Below are 21844 nucleotides of genomic sequence, written 5' to 3' on the forward strand. Positions count from 1 at the left end.
ATGAACCACAAATGTAAGGTGATCTGATGCAATTATTGCTTATAAGGTACCAGCCGGTAGCAGGAATCACTGGGAGGCGTGAACTGCCATTCAGGGTTGTAGCCGAAGAGAAACGAAGCCGTGACAATTCCAAGTAGGCAGTTACAGGAGGGGAGAGAATAGTGGCTTCGGGAAGCAGGTAAGAGGAGCAGAACGTACCCGACCTGTATACGTGAGAACCAGAAAAGGAGAGACCGGAGAACAGGAAGAGAGCCAGGGAAGCCGGGGCAAGACCCGGAGTGGAAGAGTCCAAAGAAGGGAGAGAGGCTGCTCCCACGAGGAACGGGAAGGCAGGAGAAACCCAAACAATAGGGAAGAGAGTAATGGCGAACAGGAAAGAACACCGTAGAACACGGACAGCAGCAAGGAAGGAAAAACCAGAACGGAGCATTAACTCCAAAGACAGAAGAACACTAGCTTCTTACCAACAAGTCACGAAGGTTGCAATACACCGGGCGGGGCTTGGAAGGCAAGTAAATACTGGCGGCGGCCATCTTGGAAAAGACAGACCGCTCAGTGAGAAACGACAAAACATGTGAAGTGTAAGTCAATGGAATTCCAACGGTGCCATAGCTTCCAAGGGTGCAGCGTGACTGCAAGACCCATTTGGTAGATGGGGTTGGACCAACTGCAATCTTAGTGGGTGGAGCCATTGCACAAGCATGTAGGTTGTTACGCAAGGAGGTCAGGTTTGCATGGGATGAGGAGGCTCAGAAAGCGTTTCTGACTTTAAAGAGGGTTTTTATGGAGGCACCCATTTTACAATACCCAGATTTGACCAAGGCTTTTCAAGTGGAGACAGATGGTTCCAATCTAGAAATTGGGGCTATTCTCTCACAAAAGGATTAAGAGCGGGTTCTTCATACAGTGGCATACTTCTGTCAGAAGTGAACAAGTTGTGACCAGAAATACTCTATTAGAGATAAGGATCTATTGACAATGAAGGCAGCTTTTCAGGAGTGACAACACCATTTGATGGGGGCTCGTCAGCAAGTGGTGGTTGTGACTGATCACAAAAATTTAGAATATTTGAGTTCTGCAAAAACATTGAGTCCCAGGCAGTTAAGGTGGTCCCAGTATTTCGGGGAATTTGACTTTGCTGTAACATATAGGACTAACCGAACGAATGGCAAGGCAGATGCATTAACCAGGCAACAGAATTTGGAAGTAGGAGTACAGGAAGAGCAGAAACATCACTCCAGTGCAACGTATTGTTGGGTCAATATCACAAGGTTTATTGGAAGAAGTGCGCAGAGGTTTTGCTGTCATGAAACTGCAGGGTTGGGTGGAGGAAAATCCTGGGAGAGAGATTTGGAATGGGCTACCTTACCACAAGAACAAGTTATATCTAGCCACAGAGGATCTCGCGAGGAAGGCATTCTTGTGGTGTCACATGTCACTTTTTGCTGGACATCCAGGTGAACGTTAGACCAAATACATGGTGTAATGTTACTTTTGGTGGCCTTAGAAGGATAAGACTATACATACCTATGTTCAAGGGTGTGATGTTTGCAAGAGACAGAAATCAGATCATTCAAGGAAGTCTGGTTTATTACAACCATAACCCACACCAAATGAACTCTGGAGGTCCATCTCAATGGACTTGAAAATGGCTATGATACAATGATGGTGGTGATAGATTATTTTTCTAAGCAGACTTATTGTATTCCTTTTAGTAGGGTACGCAGTGTTGGGGAGCTGGCTGACCTATTCTTACCGCGCATGGCACAGTTGCATGGTTTACCTACCCCCATCGTGTCTGACAGAAGGGCACAGTTTACCTCTCAATTTTGGCATGCTTTTTGTACTATGCTTGGAATCCGCTGTGCTCTTTCTACCAGTTATCACCCTCAAACTGATAGGCAGACGGAACGAGTAAATCAAACCACGGAGCAGTACTTACGTTGTCTATTGGCTGAGGGAATAGGCTCTTGGGTGAAGGCTTTGTGGTTGGTGGAATTACTTTATAATGACTCAAAACACACCTTGTTGGGACTAACACCCAATATGTGCCTGTGTGCCTGTATGGACAAGATCAGACTATGATACCCATAGTTGATCACCTACCGGCAGTAGCTGAGCGTCAACAGATGCTTCTGAGTATATGTGAGAAAGCATGCCAAAATCTGGAGAAAGCCAAGGCAATTTACAAGAAGGCAGCGGATCGGAGTAGGCGGAAGCCTCCTCAATATGTGGTTGGGAATAAGGTCTGGTTACCAATGCACAATTTGCACTTAGTGGGGTCACGTAAATGACTGCCCTGTTTCATTGGACCCTACGTTATTGAAAAATGTTTTTCAAAGACTGCTGTGAGATTACGGATGCCTGGTATCATGAAAATTCATCCTGTGTTTCATGTGTCTTTAGTTAAACCTGCTGCAGCTGGTGCCAGGGTCAAGAAACCACTGGTTATTCTGCCTGAAGGCTCTGAGGAACATGAAGTGAAGCGCATTTTGGACTCCAGGAGGCGGTATGGACACATTTGGTATCTGGTGGATTGGGTCAGGTATGGACCAGAGGATTATTCCTGTGAACCAGAGGAAAATGTACACACACCTAAGCTGGTAAGACGATTTCATCTCTCTCATTCCGGGAGGGCAGGTACGGGGAGGCCCCCTGGGAAGGGGGGTAATGTGAGGAATAAGGGCAGCCTGGGGGCCATTTAACATGTGTGGCCAACATGTTGTAGCCGGAGCCACCAATTTCCCCATAGAATTGCATTGGGGATTTAATTAATTTACACAGGAGTAAGTAAAAAATAGCAACATTTTTAATAAAAGCATTGGGAGTCTCCCGCCTAAATCCGGAGGGTTGGCATATATGGAAATGTCACCATTCGACTGCATTGGGGTTCTGCATATTTTAGGCAGGAGACAGTCAAAAATAGCAATGGGAGGGTGGGCATGTACATGACTGGCTACAAAAGGTCAGGCCAATGCCCTTTCAAACCACATGCACAAACATATCAACATCTTCCAGTTTACAAACATGGAAAGATTGGGACACATTATGCGGAAAAAAAGTAGAATGAAACAGGAATGAGTAGGGGGTATAGGACAGGAAAAGGAGAGGTTGGAGTACAGTGGGACATTTATTAGCACATTAGGCCACCACCGACTGAAAGAATATACTATACTTGCACTGTATTTTTTATGAAACTAGGGTTTATTTGTACATTAACAAAGCAGTAAAAAAAAAAAACTTTTTGCACATTTTTGCAGCCTCCTCCATAGGAAAAACTGAGAATTCTATTGCTTCTATTCCATCTGCATGGCGTCCACGGCTTCCTCAGTTTGTGCTATCAATAGACATAGAATGTTGACTCTCTAGTTCTTTATTAGAACTCTCTGCGACACACAGCTCTGCTTCTCTTTCAATCATCGTGCACGCAATCAAATCAGCCCAGGTGCATTTGTTAGCAGGTGCCAGGAGAAAACCCTTGGTTTGAATTAAAAGTTATAGTACAACATTGTTCAACAATGGTTTCAATTCCACCATGGCCGCTAGATTTGGATATCAGATCTATCTTAGTCCTTTCTTGCCACTTACTCCTCCTCTCTGCCGCCGGTTTGCAGTTGTTGTCCTTCTTCTATGTCTCACTGTTCCTGACCCACAGTGACATCTCCAGGGCGAAGAACACCAGTCGCCGCTGCCGAGCTACAGGGTGCAACAACTCAGCAGCCGCAGGACACTATGTCCGACTCGGTGACCGTGACAGTGTCTTACGGTAAGACATTGTCCTCCTTGAAGAGCAGTGTGAAGGGAGGGCCCCAGCCAGCAGCACAGTTACAGCGGGTTGCAGTCAATCGGAAGGATGCTACGATGAGGGGCATCGCTTGTCACTGGTTCACACAGTGTACCGGTATGGTGCATTGGGCATCTTTCTTAGGGACGGAATAAGGCTGAATGTTTACTTTGTATTCTTAAAACAAAAGGACCTTTATTTCTTCCTGCATGCAGTTTCTCATGTTTTTCGTAGGAGCTCTTAAGTGCTTGAGAAACGTAAGGAGAATCCTGTAAGCAAAATTTACTTAATCAGTTGCCACCTATTGCTTCATGTAGAACACACGCCCCGCAAAAACCTCCCCAGCTGCATCCCAGCAGGCAAACCAATTGCTGTATTTAAAAGGTTTATTAACCCTTTGGCAAATAGCATTTAAGGACTGCAATCAACAAGGCCACCATAATACTCAAACATCTGTTGTATGGCACGCTTTATCTTTAACTTGCACACACGTTTGTTTTAGACCTGATAGTCTTGTTATAGTTAAGTCAAATACTAATATCAGTTTTTAAGTCAAATCGAGGGGCGGGGCTCCAACATTGTGGCGTGGCCTTCAAAGAATACTGGGCATGGCCTAAAGAAGGCGCAGCCTGACCCAAATGAAACATCATGAGACTCTGCAAACATGTATTTCTGGTTACTCAGTATAGTCCCAGGAGGTGTTGTTTGAGCTAAGTCTGCATGTTATAAATACATCTCTCAGGCTCTGATTTTAAATAAATAGCTCTCTGCGAGCAATTGCCACCTGGCAAGGGTGCAGAAGCCCCAAATATTTTGATTTGTATTACTATTATGCAGGTAATTTAATCTCTGAAAGGGTAATCTTCCAATCAGATTCCCCTTAAGCTCCATGGCAGATGCACAGAGCAGGTTCTGAAGAGACATATGCCCATCTGACAGCTGCAGTGACAGCCAAGTCTATGCTGTACAGGATCTGCATTTAAGACATGCACCCTTGGACCAAATACCATAATTGTAAGTCTACTGTCCTGGTGGCCAAATAATCTCTTTATATATAAAAGGGAAATGGGTGGATATGTGGATGTGTGTCTGTTCCAAATGTTCAGCATACTTCCCAACATGCTACAAACCTGACATTTGGCAAGTGGGTAGGTTTCGTGGTTAAGACAATGTAAAAAGTATCAAATCTAAATGTTTACACTTTTTTTTTTTTGCAACCGGTCTGCAATGCTTGGATGTGTGTGTCTGTTCAATATGTTCATCCTACATCCCAACATGCTGTAAACCTGGAATTTGGCATGTGGGTAGGTTCCATGATTGTAAAAAGTATACCATGTACATTTTTTTTTTTCTTTTTCTAATTTGCTTTATAAGCGGTCTGCAATGCTTACCCCTGCCACATGGCTCTTTGTGCCATAGTTCTGCTGTAGTTCTACGTTAATTGTTCCTAAAGTTCAGCAGTTCATTGTTTCTAAACTTTCCACACTATCCGCACTCTAGCTGACGTTAGCAGCACCCACTTTTGAAGTCATGCGGGTGACACAATACAGTGCTTTTGTAGTAATGCGGGTGACAGGAAACGGTGCATGTCTCTTCAATAGTGTCCGCAACTACGTTGTCAGTCACATAGTGGCAAATCTCTCATGATAATTACAGAAACTTCATTTCCCACGGAAGCGCTGAATGTATGCCATCTCAACAGTACGAAGCTTACATGCTTCATCCATACACGTACGTGCACGTCAAGCTTATATGCTTCCTTCCTATACGTACAACACTTATGTTGAGGTCGATGCTGCATCAGCTGTAGATCGGGACACTAATAATGTTGCTGCGCAATCTCATTGCTCAAACTCAAAGTAGCTGGAACCGATTTATGGGATTCATGCTTTTCTCATGGTCCGCTTAATGTGGCTTGTTCCAGAGTTGGAAAAAGGCAATTTGTTCACACAAGCTCCTACACGAAAGACTAGCAATATTGCCTACAAAGAAGCATTGGTTCAGTTCATAAAATAAATAACCTGCAAACTAGGACTGAAGTAGGAATTACCATGCCAAGCACAGGTGCACCTGCTAGTCTCTAAATAAAGCCATACTTGAGTTATGGTACGTGTTAGATCACCTTTTTCCAAGACCTTTCCTTTTACAGAGAGCATTGTGGTAATTGAAATTGCCTTTTCACCCCTGTATTCTCACCCAGAGTTCTGCATTTTCTCTTTTCTGCATCTCCTCTGTTCTGTCCACGCTTCCATGTCATTTCAATGAAGTAAATTACTTCGATGCAATTTGTGTGTTGCAATATTCCATTTGTGCCAAGTCACACATGCCACACCGCCACCCGGTAACCCTTGCTGGAAATAAACCTCCAGTTCAAAGCCACATCAGCAAGGTATTGTGAGTGTTGGCTCCAAAATATTGCCTTTCACTAACCCCCAATGAGGCTCTGCAACTGTAAACAGACATGCATGTTATTTGTTTTAACTACTGTGGTGGGTCAGAAGAAGGACACAGACTCTTATTGGGCATTTCTCAGTGCGTGTTTATTAAAGAAAAAGGGTAAACTCCTATCTTTGCCTACTTCTATGGGGCATTCCCCACCTAACAAAATGAACTAAGGTGCTCGCCAGTGAATGTCTTTAAAGAATATGCCCACTCTACCACTATTGATAACTAAAGACAGGAGGATGGCTCCCTTGCCCTGGGTTCTTGCTTCTCCCAAGTTAAGTTAAATTACTAATCTTCAAATAGTTCTTTGTGACATCTTTAATTTATTGGCATTTTGATTAACTACAAACATTTAAAAAAATCTTTGGCCCCTAACCCTCATCCTTCCTCACCCTTCACAACATTCATGGCATGTGTAGCAATGTCGTAGGATCAAGCAATACCCAGTATTCTAAGTTTCTGAGGGCAATAGGGGATGTTAAGGATGGAGAAAGTTGAGCACCATGTCCCAGTCTTTTTAGTGAAATTGGATTGTTTACCTTGCATGGAGTATTCAAATGCCAAAAAGTTCCAAACTTTAGAGAGCCATTTACTGATATTGAGGCGGATCCTTCGATTTCCATTTTTGAGCGGTCACCAGTAAAGCTGCTAGCTGTAGTATGGCAAAGGTTTTGCACGTTTCTTTAGAGCTACGTCGCAGGTCTGCTTCAATACAACCAAAAGGCAAGATCTGAGAGTCCTGGACTGCTGTAGCCCAAATATTTGTGTCATATGTATTTTCATTTCTTCCCAGTATTTTACCAACCCTGGGCAGCTCCACCATATGTAAGCCCAATCCCCAGTCTCTCCACATTCTCCCCAGCATATGTCTGAGATGATGGCTTCATTTTGTGTAGACTGGCTGGTGTGTAGTGCCATTGTGTCATTTAGTTTGTACCAGAATTCTCTAACTTGAACTGACCGGAATGAGTTTGGGTATATCCTTCCATCATTTTTCACATTCAACTGATACCACCTCCCCCAGTGCCAGATGCCAACAGTGTTTATAATTTCAGTGCTATTTTGGGAGTTGTCAGCAATGAATGTATTCAATTTTGAGATTAGGGCTTTGTTTCCTGGATTGGATGCCACAGATCTTTGAAATGGAGTTAGGTCTCTAATTGTCGCTTTCTTAATTGGGGGAGCAGTATCCAGTGCCTGACCTGAAAATATTGAAACCTGCCAGATTCAAGTCCAAGTTCTAGTTTACATTGTATGAAGGATTTGTGATCATTGCCTTGAAACATATCTCTGCGTCTATTATAACCGGCCTGTTTCCAATTAACGAATGCCTGGGGTAAACTGCGGGTTGTGGAACAGTAGCGTCAGGGGTGAGGGAAAAGTCATCAATTGATATTACCTTTTTTTTAAAAAAAATGTAAAGTAACTTTTTATTTGCATTTTAACATAACAATTCAACCCTGGGTGTGCCCCTCCCTTAACTCCCTCCTTTTGGTCCGACGGTAGTCCATAACTGACATGTTTCCTTAAATCAATCTGTTCCTCGGTATCTGGGGCCAGTGCTAGGTGGCAAACATTCGCTCAGTCCTCGGGGTGTCTCCCATGCCCTAACTCCGTTGGCGGCTATTCTGCTATTCCAAGGAGGTGCATATTCCTTGGGCATCCGGCTCTCCCTTGTAGGAAGTCCAATAACCTCGACCGGTCTGTGCGAAACACTCTGTGTTCCCACTGGAGGGAGTATGTGAGCCATTCTAGGGCTGTAAAGTTCCAGATTTTCGCCACCCATTCGTGTTCCAATGGAGGGTCCTTGGACTTCCATTTTTGCGCCAGCACAAGTTCGCCCGCCATCATCATAACGTACTTTTTGCGGTCTGGTTTCGAAGGAAGTTCTTCCAGAGACCCTTCAGCGCTTGCGCTATCGCCTCTTGTATGCCCCTCCAATATCCATCTATTTTGGGACAGTCCCACCATATGTGGCTCCACGTTCCGTCCCTCCAACAGTATTTCGATTCTCTCGGGTACGTTTTGTGGAGTCTTGTAGTCGTTAAGTGCCACAGAAGGAGCACTTTTACCCAAATCTCCCATATTTGGAGGGATCTCGTGAGTTTGGGAATATTTGCCCATAGTTTTGACCACTCCGATTCCTCTATTGTGTGCCCCGTGGATGATTTGCATCTTTTCATGTAGGGCCTTTGGGATGGATCTTCGCCTGATTTTAGTTGCGCGTGTGTCCCTGGGGTCTGTGCTCTGGTATTTTTTGAAGGGAGTTAGTTGGTGAGACCCTGCTTCTTTCATGGTGGGATGGAGTAACCAGTACCTCAGTTGTGCATAGGGATATCTTTCCCTCTCCCCCAAAGCGAAGTCTGATTTACATTGGTCGAATTGTTTGACTTGGTTCCCCTCGAACATGTCTCTGATCTTTTGACACCTCCCCCCCAGCTGCCAGTTAGTAAAGGTGGAAGTTTTGTATCCCGGGGGGGAATTGTGTATTTTCAGATATCGGCGTGAAAGGCGAAGGGTAGGATGTGATATGTGCCCGCTTTGTGGCCTCATCCCACAAGTCTCCCACCAGAGAAAGGATAGCGCTACTGTACTACTGTACATTCGGGGTGGTCTAGCTGCTTTGGGTTTCCAGAGTATCCCTTCCAATTCCTTCCCTGCTACTGCCCGTTCCATTGGCCTCCATATCTTTTACCGATCCTCGTTTTGCCAGTCCCAGATAACTCTCATCTTGGCTGCCAAGTAGTAAGCCTTGAAGTCTGGTTCCCCCAGCCAGCCTCTATAGGTGGGCAGTTTCATGACTCTAGCGACTACTCGTAGCTCTAATATTCCATACAAATCTGCTTGTCATTTTTTGGATAGCCCTGAATAGGGCGTCTGGTACGTGGACTGGGAGGGCTGAGAAGTAGTATAGTAGTTAGGGACGTGTGTTTCTTGTAAGGGTACTATGTCTGGATGTTCCCGTCTTGGGTATCTCCCTATTCTTTTCCTTTTGGTTGGGGAATTTAGGCCGTTAACGTTTAGGGATATAATCTTGAGATTATTACTGGTACCCATTGTTGCATGGATGTTCCTCTGGTAGGAATCTAGCTTTCGGCCCTGACCTGGGGCCACCCCTTGGTTCCTCCACCCTTTCCCTCTTGTCTTGTTAGCTTAACATTACTTAACTTCCCTCATCAGCGACGTGGACTACTTCTAATGTACTCTACCCCTGTTGCAATGGTCCTACCTTCCTGCACCCACTAATCCACAACTTCCTGCCTCCTCAGGTGTACTACGCCTTGTGCCCTCTCTCCACCTTACCTGCAATCTGTACTTCACCCTAAGCACCCAACCAATCTCCTCAGTATCCCTGCCTTACTTCTCTCACTAGCCTAAAGCCCCCCTCTCTTCTCCCCTTCCATTGCTGACTACTTTAACTGCACCATGTGTGCTCCACCCCCCCCCATCTCCGCCACCTGGATCCCTCCTCACAACACTTCTGTTTATGCATCTCTCACCTCTTCCTCTTCTTCCTTCACCCATGGCCCCCAACCATCTGGTCGGGGTGGTGGCTTAGGCCTTCTTTTCTGCCCCAACTTTATTTCCTCTCCTTGTCCCACTCCTCTCCCTACCCTTCCCTCTTTTGAGTTTATGTATAAAATCTTCAATTCTCCTCATGCCATTTCATTCCTCATTATATACCGCCCCATTGGTTCCTTCTATGATGATCTTGAGACTCTCCTCAGTTTTATCACTCCCAGTCCCACCCCACTCACCATACTTGGCGACTTCAATCTCCCTCTCTATGCTAATCCTCCCAATTCTCCTCTTATCCATCCTTGACTCTTACCTTCTCACTCCTCTCCCCTCTCCCCTCTCCTCCTGCTCACCTATCCGGTTCCACTATTGACCTCATCTTACCTCTTCTTCTTTCACTGCTTCAATATCTGCTCTACCCAACTATCTATCTGATCACTCCTTACTTTCCCTTTCCCTTACTCCGTCCTCCTCCCCTCCTCCATCTACACCATCCTCTACCCCCCTTTTCCGGCGGGACTTACGCAACTTCGATCCTTCTCTTTTCCTTGCCTCCTGCTCCTCTTCCCTCCCCTCTCTCTCCCACTTATCCTCTCTCTGCCATCGAAGTCTCCTCCACCTTAACCTCTACCCTCAATCTTCTTTAACCTCTCTGCTCGTTCCACCCTTAGCGCAGACCTGCTCAACCTTGGTTCTCTGCCCATCTTGCCTACATGCGTCGCCTTCTTAGACATCTTGAGCGATGGTGGCTCAAACACCCCTCCCCTTCCAACCAATCTGCATACTTCTCTTATCATTCCCTCTATGACTCCTGCCTCAATTCCGCTAAACAAACCTACTTCTCTGACCTTCTCCATTCTCAATCTTTCTTACCCCCGCCGTATATTTCAAACCTTAACTCGACTTCTCTCTCCCCCTAACCCTGATCACCCCACCGGCTCTGATCTCGCTACCTACTTCTCTAACAAAGTCATCCTCTCATCCCCTTCCCACTCTCCCCCCTCCACCTTCTCCTCCCCCACCCTCTAGCTTATCCTCATTCACTCCTATTACTCAATCCGAACTCACCAGCCTCTTATCTAAAACTCATCCTACTGCTTCCCCTTCTGACCCCATTCCTACTTCTTATTCCTAAAATCTACACCTTCCTCTTACCTTATCTTACCTCTTTCTTCAACACTAGCAACATCCACCTTTTATCCTCTGTTTAAGCATGCGACAATCAATCCTATTAACAAAAAACCCTCAGCTGATTCCCCCCCACCTCTCATCTAACTTTCGCCCCATCTCTCTCCTACCCTTCCTTTCTAAACTTCTCAAACGTATTGTCTATTCTCAACTCTCTACCTTTGTCACCAACCATTCTCTCCTCTCCCGCCCCTACCCAATCCGGTTTCCGTCCTCTCCACTCCACTGAAACTGCTCTTATCTCTGTTCTCAACTCGCTCCTTTTTGCCCGCTACTCTAAGCACTCCTCTATTCTCATCTTCCTTGACCTCCCTGCTGCCTTTGATACTGTCGATCACCCTCTTCTCCTTAATTCTCCCTCATCCTTTGCATCAAAGAGACTGTTCTCAACTGGTTCTCCTCCTATCTTTCCAACCGCACCTTTTCAGTTTCCTGGGGTGGCCACACCTCCCCTACCTATCCTCTCAACCATGGCACCCCCAAGGTTCTGTCCTTGGCCCCTTTCTCTTCTCACTTTACACTTCCCTCTTAGCTCCTATCATCTCCTCCTTTGGTGTTTCACTCCATTTCTATGCAGATGATACCCAGCTCCTCCTCTCCTTCTCTTCTTTCTCCTCTGTCATCCATCTGAAGCTCTCTTCTTGCCTCTCTGCTATTAAATCTTGGATGTCCTCTCACTTCCTTACCCTGAATACGGACAAAACTGAAGTCCTATTCTTCCCTGACAACACACTTCCTTCCCCCCGTCCCTCCTCCTTTCATCCTCTTTTTCCCCTTCCCAACTCTCCTTCTCTCCTCATGCCCGTAACCTTGGTCTTCATATTGACTCCTCTTTCTCTTTCTCTCTCACCATATTTCTCTTGTTGCCAGATAACCTCTATAACATCCGTAAAATTCGACCTTTCCTAACCTTCCATGCTACTAAACTCTTAATCTCCTCCCTCATCTTCTCCAGACTATTCTACTGCTCCACTCTTCTTCGGTCTCCCCTCCAATCACCTAACCCCCCCTCAAATCTGACTACCACTCTGCTATCCACTCTCTCTGTCTTCTCTCTCCTCATGACTCCATCTCTTCTTCACTTTCCTTTACTAGGTTGGCTCTCCTTTCACTCCCAGCTTAAATTTAATTTCCTCTGTCTCACCTTCAAATCCCTCTAGGGTCTTGCCCCTCCTTACCTCTCCTCCCTCCTCATGTTCTATACGCTCGCTCCACTCTGCTGATCTTTTCCTACTAACTCCTCCTCCTCCACCCTGTGCCCCATCTCGCTTCCGCTCTTTCCAACTACTCGCCCCTTTCCACTGGAACCGCCTTCCTCTTCCCATCCGCTCTATTTCCTCCTACTCTGCTTTCCGTACTCCTCTAAAATCCTATCTCTTCCACTCACCTTCTTAACATCTTTCACTTCCTCTCATTTCAGTCTCTTCCCCCCCCTCCACACCTCCTGCAGCCTCTGCTCAACTACTTCACTAGTGTAAATGGTTACTTATACTATTTTCTGGTTCTTGATTCAAATGTTATGTAATGCTTGTTGTATTTCCTTTTGTCCTCCTGTAAAGCGCTTTGGCGTAAATTGCTATATACAAATTTAATAAATATAAACTTGCACCCTCCCCAGGCGAGATGTCGAACTGTGGGCCCCCAGGACGGTGCGTTCTCAGTTGAGGATGCCCTTGGGGGACTTGCTTTTGTCTTGGTCTTTTCCTGGTGCAGGGCCTCTGGGGAGTGGTCGGTGTTCCCCCTTCTTGGGCCTTACTGTAGTCCAGTCCCAGGGTCTGCAGATGTTTTGTTGAGAGGCCGCTGAGCGGGCTAGCGACTGGCGCTCCTGTTCGATGCCCAGGAGGGTAGATCCTTGTTCAAACAACGTAATTCTATGTTGCTTTCCCTGCTAGTCAGAGTAACCTGAATGGGAATGTCCATCTATTGCGGACCTCCCGGTCCCTCAGGAAGGTTAAAATTGGGCCCATTCTCCTCCCCTTAATGATGGTTGATTGCGCCTGGTCTTGATGGTGTAGTCCTGGATGCAACCAGCACATCCTTTGGTCTCGCGCCTGATTCCTGTCTGCGGGGGTCCACTCTGTGAATCCTACTGAATTTTATCGCCAGGTCGGCGTCGGGTTCCAGAAGGTCTTTGACAATATTTTTTACTAATTCTGCAAGGTCTTGGTCCTGCATGTCCTCCGGAAGGCATTTGATGCAAATACTGGACCTCCTAGACCTATTTTCCAGGTCCTCCGCTTGCAGTTCGGGATTGTGGGTGGCCGTCGCCAGAGTTTCCAACAGGGCATCGGTTTGTTTTGCATCTTCGTCAGCTCCTGGTTCGCCCTTTCATTAGTCTCCACCCTCTCTTCCATTTTGTTGGTGTCTCTCTTTATCTCCTGCAGGCCCTCCGCTAAATCCTCCCTTAGGACGTCCATTTGTTTCTGTACCGTGGACGTTATCTTTCTCCGAAGTCGTTGAAGAATTGCTTGAGTAGGGACTGAGTTACAGGCCGGTCGTGTCCTACTGCGTGGGGGCCTTCCCCTGGTTCTGGGGGCATGTCTGCTGTATGAAGACCCCCGGGAAGGTCCGCCTCTTTGGCCCATATCTTGACCAGTGGCCCTGCCTGGGTCTTTTTAGAGGTTTTTGCCAAGGATTTAGGATCTTTTCCCCTAGATTTCGACATCGTTGGTAGTAGAGTTACGTGCCTACATCCTTGGGGCTTACTACGCTGCCTCTGGTTGCGTGTTTCTCGGACTTTGTGGTGGGATCAGATCCAGGCCTTGGGTTCTTCCGTCTCCCGCTTAAAGCCCTAAGTGGCGACCCCCGCACCTGAGCAGACAGTAACATATTCTCCTCGTGTCTTGGGGTGGCGTTTTGACTCGTGCTTTTGAGCTCTCAATGGGGGCATTCTGGGTCTTGCCGGATGCTGCTAGGGGTGCAACTCGCCTGGGCACCTGTATTGCTTTTGCTTGGCCACGTGGGCAGAACACCTACACTTGCGTTTCCCCAGCCCCCTTGCAAAACAAGTTATTGGACTCAGACAGGCAAGAAATCACACATAGGCTAATTGTTATAGTAAAACAAATGGCTCGTTACAGGCCCTTTATTCACTCAATATATGAATATATGAACTTGTCATACATAAAGGAACATACACTTGGATATATAGAAATATAGATATAATTGGCTTCACCGTTAGTAAAGAAGTCGAAGACACCTTCATCTTGGCCACTACGACACTGCTTGGACCTCAGCATGTAGGTGAAGAGATCACTCGTGCTAACGGGGTCTGAGGTGAATTGTCCTCCCTCTCAGCGAGACTTCATCACCCGGGAGTCCAAATTCTAACTAACTCTACCACGCAATGCCCTCTCCTTTATGGGGTCATATCCCAGCCCTTCTCAGTTGTGTCTCCCCTCAGCCGAAGAGCAGGTCACAAGTTGAAGGGACAGAGGGTGGAAAAACCCAGCGCCCCTCTCCTCGCATTAATTCCCAGAACCCCTTAAAATGCACCTGCAGGACGCTCCGACTCCCTCACTGTATTTGTCCTTCAGTGGACAGTACAATAACTATTCTTCACAGCAAGCCCACTCATCGATAATATTTATGTAGCTATGTGACCTTGCTCTGCTTTCGCTATTGAAATGCTTGTTTATTATCAGAGCCCTGCGAAGACGCAGGCTTTATTACCGTTATGGGAGAAGAGTGTCAAAAACGGCTGCGCACTGACGCCATGTTCTTCTGGCTCACATTTCACACAAGCATTACAGCACCCAGTTCATGCCGGACTGGGGCAAGGTAGCCTTTGAGTGTGTGGGCGGTCTTCTGCTTTGCGTCTGTGATACGGGTGGAGTGCCTGCAGAATCACTGTCGTGTCTGGGCCCCCCAGCAATGCTGCCCTCGCCCCTCGAGATGCTTCCTAGATGATTGCTGCTCACTTATCCAGTTCGGTGTCTGTCAGGGAAGATCAGTTTAAGGTCCCACAGTCCGGGGCCCCTGTAATTGTGTGTCGTCCTTGGGTGGGCAGGTATGCGCCGATGTTGGGGTGAGCTAGTCCCCCTTCCCCTTCGCTTGCAGCCTCCAGGCTGTGCAGATGTCTTCTAGCCGCTCCCCACTCTGCACATAGACAGGGCGCTATATGTGAATTCCCTGGTAGTCCTGGGGGGGGGGGCATACTGTTGCTTGGGGCCAATCTTGCAGTGATAGCTGTAATTGCTGCCCGTCAGGTTGATAGGTCCGCTCGGTGGAATCAGCAGAGGACACCCTCCGCCATGCTTAGGGTGCCTGGGTCGAGCGTGTCTGGCGCTCTCCTGCCCTGTGATTACTTGTTTGTTTGTTATGCGCTGCTGTGCCAGCTCCGGAGCTTCGCCGCCCCTGGTGTCCTCTGCGGGCTGCCTGTCACCCAAGCAGGGGACTGTAGCTGCAGTCAAAGATCAGCAGCTCTTAGATATTATTACGGCCAAGTGCCTCCGGGTTCGCCAAAGGGGGCTAGGCAGCGTCTTGCCCTGTTACGTCTCACTAGATCTGGGGAGGAGTGGTGGGCTGGTGGAGGCGTTCCGTGCCCGTTCTTGGCGTCTGTTTTTTCCTCCGCGCCTCGTTTGCTGTCACTCCGCAAAGAGCTGTGTGAGGCCGGTAAGCTCTGCTCTCCTGCTAGCGTTGGTGGCCTCTGGCAATATTTCTCCCTGGGTCGGCAGCTACTATATATTTCGGTAGTGAATGCCAATGCTTCCCTCTTGGTTCTGCTAGTCCCAGGAGCTGTATGCAATACTTCTCGTGCCTGGGGAGGGCTTGCAAGTACTCCTTATAAGTTTACGTTCCTGTGGTTCGGGAGAGCGTTGGTCATGGTGCAATCAGCATCGCGGCCATCAATTGATATTTCTTAACTGTTGTATGCCAGACTTCCTCAGCCAGGATCGTGTGCATGTTGGGGCAGGGGGGGTCTGTCTTGTTTAGGCAACCACAATTTGTCTCCAAGCCGTGGCCCGCCCAGGGCCCTCTTCATCTGGACCCATCTTTCCCTGTATTTTCCGCACACCAGTCTTTCATGGCCCAGATTTGTGCAGCTTCATAATATTTCAGAAAAATCAGAAGACCGAGCTACAGGGGTCATTAACGTACTCTGAGCTAACCATGGAGCCTTATTATTCAATATGAGTTTGGAGATCGCCTTGTGTAGCTTTTGGAAAAAAGAAGCGGGGACCCGAATTGGCTGTGCCTGAAACATGTAGAGAGTTTTGGGCAGAGGTACAATTTTTACCAAGTTGATTTGCTGGAGCCAAGAAACCGCTAGCGGGCCCCATTTTGCCAGTTGTTGTTAATTTCTTTAATTTCTTTTAGCAAAGGGGAATAGTTAGCTTCGTACAGCCTCTCTATTGTGCGAGTGATGAACACCCCCAGCAAATTAATCCCTTCCAGAGCCCATCCGAATTGTGTCTGTGTTCGTAAAAGCTGTACGTCATTGGGGGGAGTGATAGTTTAAGATTTATGATTTAGATTTGTTTATTTTTAAGCCTGCAACAGTCCCAAATTCTTCCAGTTCTCGTACAGCCGCTTGCAGTGAGATCAAGGGATCAGATGCTAGAAGCAACATGTCATCTGCATATGCCATGATCTTGTGTGGGAAACCCCCAAAATCAATCCCATTGATGGTGTCAGTCTGTCTGATCTTGGCAAGGAGTGGCTCCAAACGGCACCCTTGTTTGTTCCCACTTTGTAGAGCTATGGGGAGGGATAACGGGTCATTAATTAGTAATCTCTCACTATGTTGTTTATAATTAGCCGTGATTTTGTCTATAAATTTAGGCCCGAACCCCATCCTTGCCAAGGTCAGAAAAAGGAATGACCATTCGACTCGGTCGAAGGCTTTCTCGGCGTCTAGAGATGAGAGAACAGCTTGTGTGTTTTTTCTTTTTGACTTTCTCTAGAATATGGCATGTTCTTCCAATATTATCGTACATCTGACATGGTTTTGTGAAGCCTGCTTGGTCCGGATGTATTAGTGAGGGCAGTAGGTCCTCCAACCTAATGGCTAAAACTTGGTTATAGATCTTTGCGTCTAGGTTTATTAAGGCAATAAAATGGTATGACCTACAACTGCTTGGATCCTTGCCAGGTTTTGGAAAAAGTACTATTTTTGGTTGGTCCATAGTAAGGGAAATACTACCCGATTGTGCAAAAGAATTATATAGAAACGTTAATCTAAGAGCTAATATATTGCAGTACGTTTTATAAAATAACGCTAGATACCCATCAGTGCCTTGTGATTTGTTCAGCGGAAGGTCACGTATAACCCTAAGAATTTAACTTTTGTCTGGGGCAGAAGTTCCAAGCTACTACCCAGTAATAAAGTTTGATTGGCTGCCTTACTTCTATCGCCAAGAATCAAATATCACTAGCTAGTGGCAAGTGCACACTTTGCACCCTTGTCTAGGGTTCCCTTTTTCTCCTCACCCTTTATCCTTATAGGTGCTGAGTTTACCAACAGGTAATAGTGCCCCCACCTAGCTTAGGAGCTTGAAGGGTATACTTCGACGATTTATTTTTCCTTTACATACACCTTGTATGTTTAACCTAGAGTGCTTATTTGAGCTACAAATTACCATGTGTCATTTTAAACTGTATTTTTTATTCGTTAATGTGTAGTGTATTCTTTTGGGGTATATTTATTTGCGATTAACTGTACCTATTCACCATTCCTACCTCCCTTGAGGGAAGCCTGGCCGTTCTGCCATAGACCAAATTGCCACCTGCCTTTTAATTGGAACCATGTGTCCTGCTGGGATAGTTTCACATTCCCCATCCTAGAGGTGTTCAAAAATTTCTCCAACCGTAGGTCAAGTGTCTTGCTCGTGATTAAGACCTGACATAACCAGAATCTAGAGTAGCGGGGATTCTTTGTAACTTTGTTGGCCCTAAATGATTGCCATTTCATTGTTGTATTGCTTTACACTAATTTGCCAAGTTTTAGCAAACCACCAAACTTCTTTTGTTTTTGTTTTCCATAACATTGATGATTTATAGTATCAAATGTATGGCAAACATCCAGACAAGAGATGTGCATGTGGGACCTCACACATTTGCATACCATTCATTGAACGTGACTGGCTCAATAGAAGCGAAAACTAGCGCAGAATCCTGCTTGATAATCTGGTATTTCATTTTTTATCTTCCACTCAGCCCTAAAATGGGTCTGCAACAAATAGTATCTGTAGGTGAGCTTTTTACGAATTTGCACAATGTTATGTGGGCTATTTTTTACTACAGTTATTGTCTTGATAACATCAGCCAAAATACCCTCCCAGCATGCTGGTAAATGCACCAAAATATCTGTTGAAACAGTCTGATCCGATAAACTCCCCAGGTTTCGTGATTGAAAATAACTAAATATCTCATAATGTTCCCCTAAAAGTGAAGATTCTTAACTCTGGAAAAAGTTGCCATCTTTGCTTTCTGACTGCTAGGGACCACCCAGTAATGCAGCTCAGTGAGTAAAGCACTGAGGTAGTTAGTGTAAACAACATGACAGCCTGCAATATCGGAAGCTTGTAAATGTCCTTATTACAAGCTAGTTTTGGCTTTATAGCTGACCTGTAACAAGAACATGAGATCACAAGTGATCTGTAATTATGCTTCAGTTGTGATGTCGGAATGTCTGCAGCCAGAGCCAGCTCATAACAGAAAGCCAGCGGTCACTGCAGCACTTAGTTAAAGCTGTGACAAGCTTTTCAGATTCCTTGCTTGTAAAATATTTTCCGTCAACTTTACTGCCCTTAATTGCCAAGGAACTGTATGTTTAATTTAATGCACTACTGGAGTTTAACACGCGAGCAAGATATTATTACCTATTTTAAAGCACAAAATGAAAACGTTTTTCGATGCAGTTTATTAAACTCCATAAACTATTTTTTTGCAACCCATTGGGATTTGCATATTAGCTTTCTTAAATCCAAACAGATTCTATATTGATTGTATGGATCAGCAAATGAAAGAATTCTTACATTAGATTAAGCAAGAGGCTAGTATTAGATTAAAGTTGATGCCAGGTATTCCAAGGAATTTAATACCACCACTGTATGGGGTGATTTGCAATATCCTTTTTTTTTTTTACAAAGTTCTGTGACCTTATAAAGGAACAACACCTCAGTGACTTGCAATATCCTTATAACATACCATAGGGGGTACTTCATCCCATATGTAAAATGTATTATTATTATTACTTACAAAATAGAAACTGACTGGATAGTATTGCAAGTACTTAGTTTTGTCTAATCCTAATGTATTCTCAGAATGTTTATCAATATCAACTGAGGTGACAATAGATGTTAGAGCTGTGGCATACGTTCAACAAGTAATTTAGGCTGTAAAGGATAATGAGGTTTAGGAACCAACATTTACACCCCTTAATTCTTTTCTGCCTGATCTAGCTACCTGGGACTGTGCATGTATAATAATGAGTTATCTGGGCATGCTTCCAGCATTGTGGAAGGACTGCAATATTACCCATTCACAAAAAGCTGATAAAGGAAATCTGAAAACTATTAAGCAACTTTTTGATTCTGTCTCAGTGTTTTGGTAAGATAATCCTAGTGAAGGTGGATTCTGCAAAAAAGTGTACTTTACCAAATACAAATGCTTTGAACATATGCAATGTTGTTTAAACAAGCAACCTGATCACTGACGTGGTGGGTGCGTGCATATCTTCTTGCTTTGCATGGTCTGAAGACATACCACCAAACTGATGTGGGCAGCTTCACATAAATATTTACATGCAGCCTGAAATGTGCTCATGGGAAATTGAAGCAGTTCCTCTTGGTAATCTCGCTTTAAGAGCCAATTAACACTAGGACAATTAATTAATATTCTGCAGCGGTCTGATGCCACCTCTCACATTACCAGTACCAGAAGATACTGGTCAGGGAATCTTCTAATATGGAAAGTCTGTTTTGTCAGAAATAGTGTGACAGTAGAAGGGTTTTATTGCAATTATCTTTGCCTCTTAACAGTTGCAGCTTTTTGGTGTGGCTTCAACATTTATGGAGCACTTTTCTTAGCAACTGAAGATGTTTAGAGGACGACTGCCATTTAAGGAAAGCCTTGAAAACTTTCCTTTATTTGGCAAAGACCCTGTAACAGGTGGTGTTCAGTCTAGTTCTGATCAGCTAGCATCAGAAAGACCCCTTAAAGGCAGCAGTGTGCTTAAGGAGTTAGCAACATAACGTAACAAAACAGGTCACTGATAACATCACTTCAGCAGCACCAGAAATAATGTGTGCCCTTTCAGTTGCTTCCTTGTACTAAGGAGAAAGGGCATTTTCCCCATCTAAATAATGGTGCATAGAATTCATTGAGGGGGCAACACTGGAGAATACTGTTATAGGTGGCTGGCTGCAGTGCTGGTGGATTTTGCTACTTCAGAACTGGTCACCGAAAGGCACAAGAAGTGAATTAGTGGACTGGACAACCAGAGCTGAGCCTTGGGTCATACCAGCAAAGGTTTAGATTGTTTGGCATGAGTTTTATTTTATTTTTTTTATTGCTAAATATTGTTCTCTTTTAATTGATTTTAGAAACCTGATTTTCTTTTTATTTTCTGTCAAAAAACATGTTTACCTTGTGGAATTGGAAATAAAATGCATTAAAAAAAGGTTTTTATAACCATTTCTCAAATCTCTTGATTTGAAATATGAATCTGTAGTTAGTTTCAAATTGCATATTGGTGTCTGCCAACATGCTCTCTTAACAGATTTGGGTCAAATGATTGAGTACTGAGTAATGTGACTAAGTGCCCATGGCATTTGGTATCTCTCTGCTTTAAATCCTGAGCAAATGTTAGGGTAATGTTAGAGAAACCAGGCTCTTGCATCACATCAGGGTGATGCGAAGGCATCGGGAAGTAGACACAGACAACTGAATAGAAGTTTGGGCTACAAACATTTATTATAAATAAAATGAGGTTAGACGAAGGCCTTACTGGCCCTATGCTAAGGTGGGATTTTCCTGCGAAACTGAAACTAATGATAGTCTGTGTCAGGAAGTCCAAAGCAAATATCTGTATCCAAAACCTATACTTGTCCTTGCATCTAAATGTATGCAATGTGTAGGGAGGTCGGCATCAAATGATAAGTGTTCAAGTTCAGAACTTCTTTCAGCTCCTAGGTGGAAAGAGGGGGTCTTCCCTTCCCCAAAGTTTCAACTCATGTTCTCAAAAGAGGGGTCACCTTCCTCAAGCTTTCAAGTCGTTCAATGTTTCAAAATAACACAAATCCTTGGTATATTTTTAATGTTGCAATTTAGAAAGTTCAGTTCCTCAATTTCAGTTCACATAGTTTCTTAATTTACTTAATCACAAAAAGAAAAGACCAAAATACTCAGTAGATTTCAATGTGGCTTCATTCGGGATTTTTCCACCTCACATAATCTATTGGTTATGGATATACTGCGTACACCGGCGCTTAGTAAGGGGCAGCCCCCGCTTTATGCCCTCTATATTGATTTTAAGGCTGCCATTGATTCCATCCCTCGAGCAAGGCTATGGACTAAGCTTGAAACAATGGGATGCCCGTCAGGTCTTTTATACTACCTGAGACTTTTGCACCAAAACACCTCTGCTTGCCTCAGATTAAATCATGAAGGCAACATGACCAGAAAGGTGATTAAAAATAGGGGGGTAAAGCAGGTTTGCGTTACAGCACCCCTAATTTATAATCTGTGCGTGTATGATATCCCAGCAGTGTTAGCTGAGGTGGATAATTGCCCTCCAAAAATTGGTGAAGCATTGTGTGCAGTTCTAGCATACGCGGACGATTTGGTCGTTTTGATAATACCATAGGTGGATTTAGGTGTTCTGCTTCTACCCTCTGGGACTACGTCAGGATTAATGGTTTGACCATTAACCTAGATAAGACAAAGGTGCTTAGATTTACTAGG

At 45.0% G+C, this 21844-nt stretch overlaps 1 protein-coding gene across 2 annotated transcripts in view; it reads left to right on the forward strand.

Annotated features, from left to right (window-relative positions):
• Nucleotides 1-3582: 3582 nt before the first annotated feature.
• BAG1 (BAG cochaperone 1) overlaps nucleotides 3583-21844 on the forward strand; it is a 570958-nt gene continuing 552696 nt past the window's right edge. The window contains exon 1 of one of the 2 annotated variants that reach the window (XM_069620543.1): nucleotides 3583-3766. In XM_069620543.1, the coding sequence (XP_069476644.1) occupies nucleotides 3733-3766 (34 nt within the window). In that variant the 5' untranslated portion in view covers nucleotides 3583-3732. The remainder of the gene's footprint in view (nucleotides 3767-21844) is intronic. The other variant, XM_069620544.1, reaches the window with a different exon arrangement.

This window comes from Ambystoma mexicanum, chromosome 5q, assembly GCF_040938575.1.
Source record: "Ambystoma mexicanum isolate Mex_15411 chromosome 5q, UKY_AmexF1_1, whole genome shotgun sequence".
Classification (NCBI taxonomy): domain Eukaryota; kingdom Metazoa; phylum Chordata; class Amphibia; order Caudata; family Ambystomatidae; genus Ambystoma; species Ambystoma mexicanum.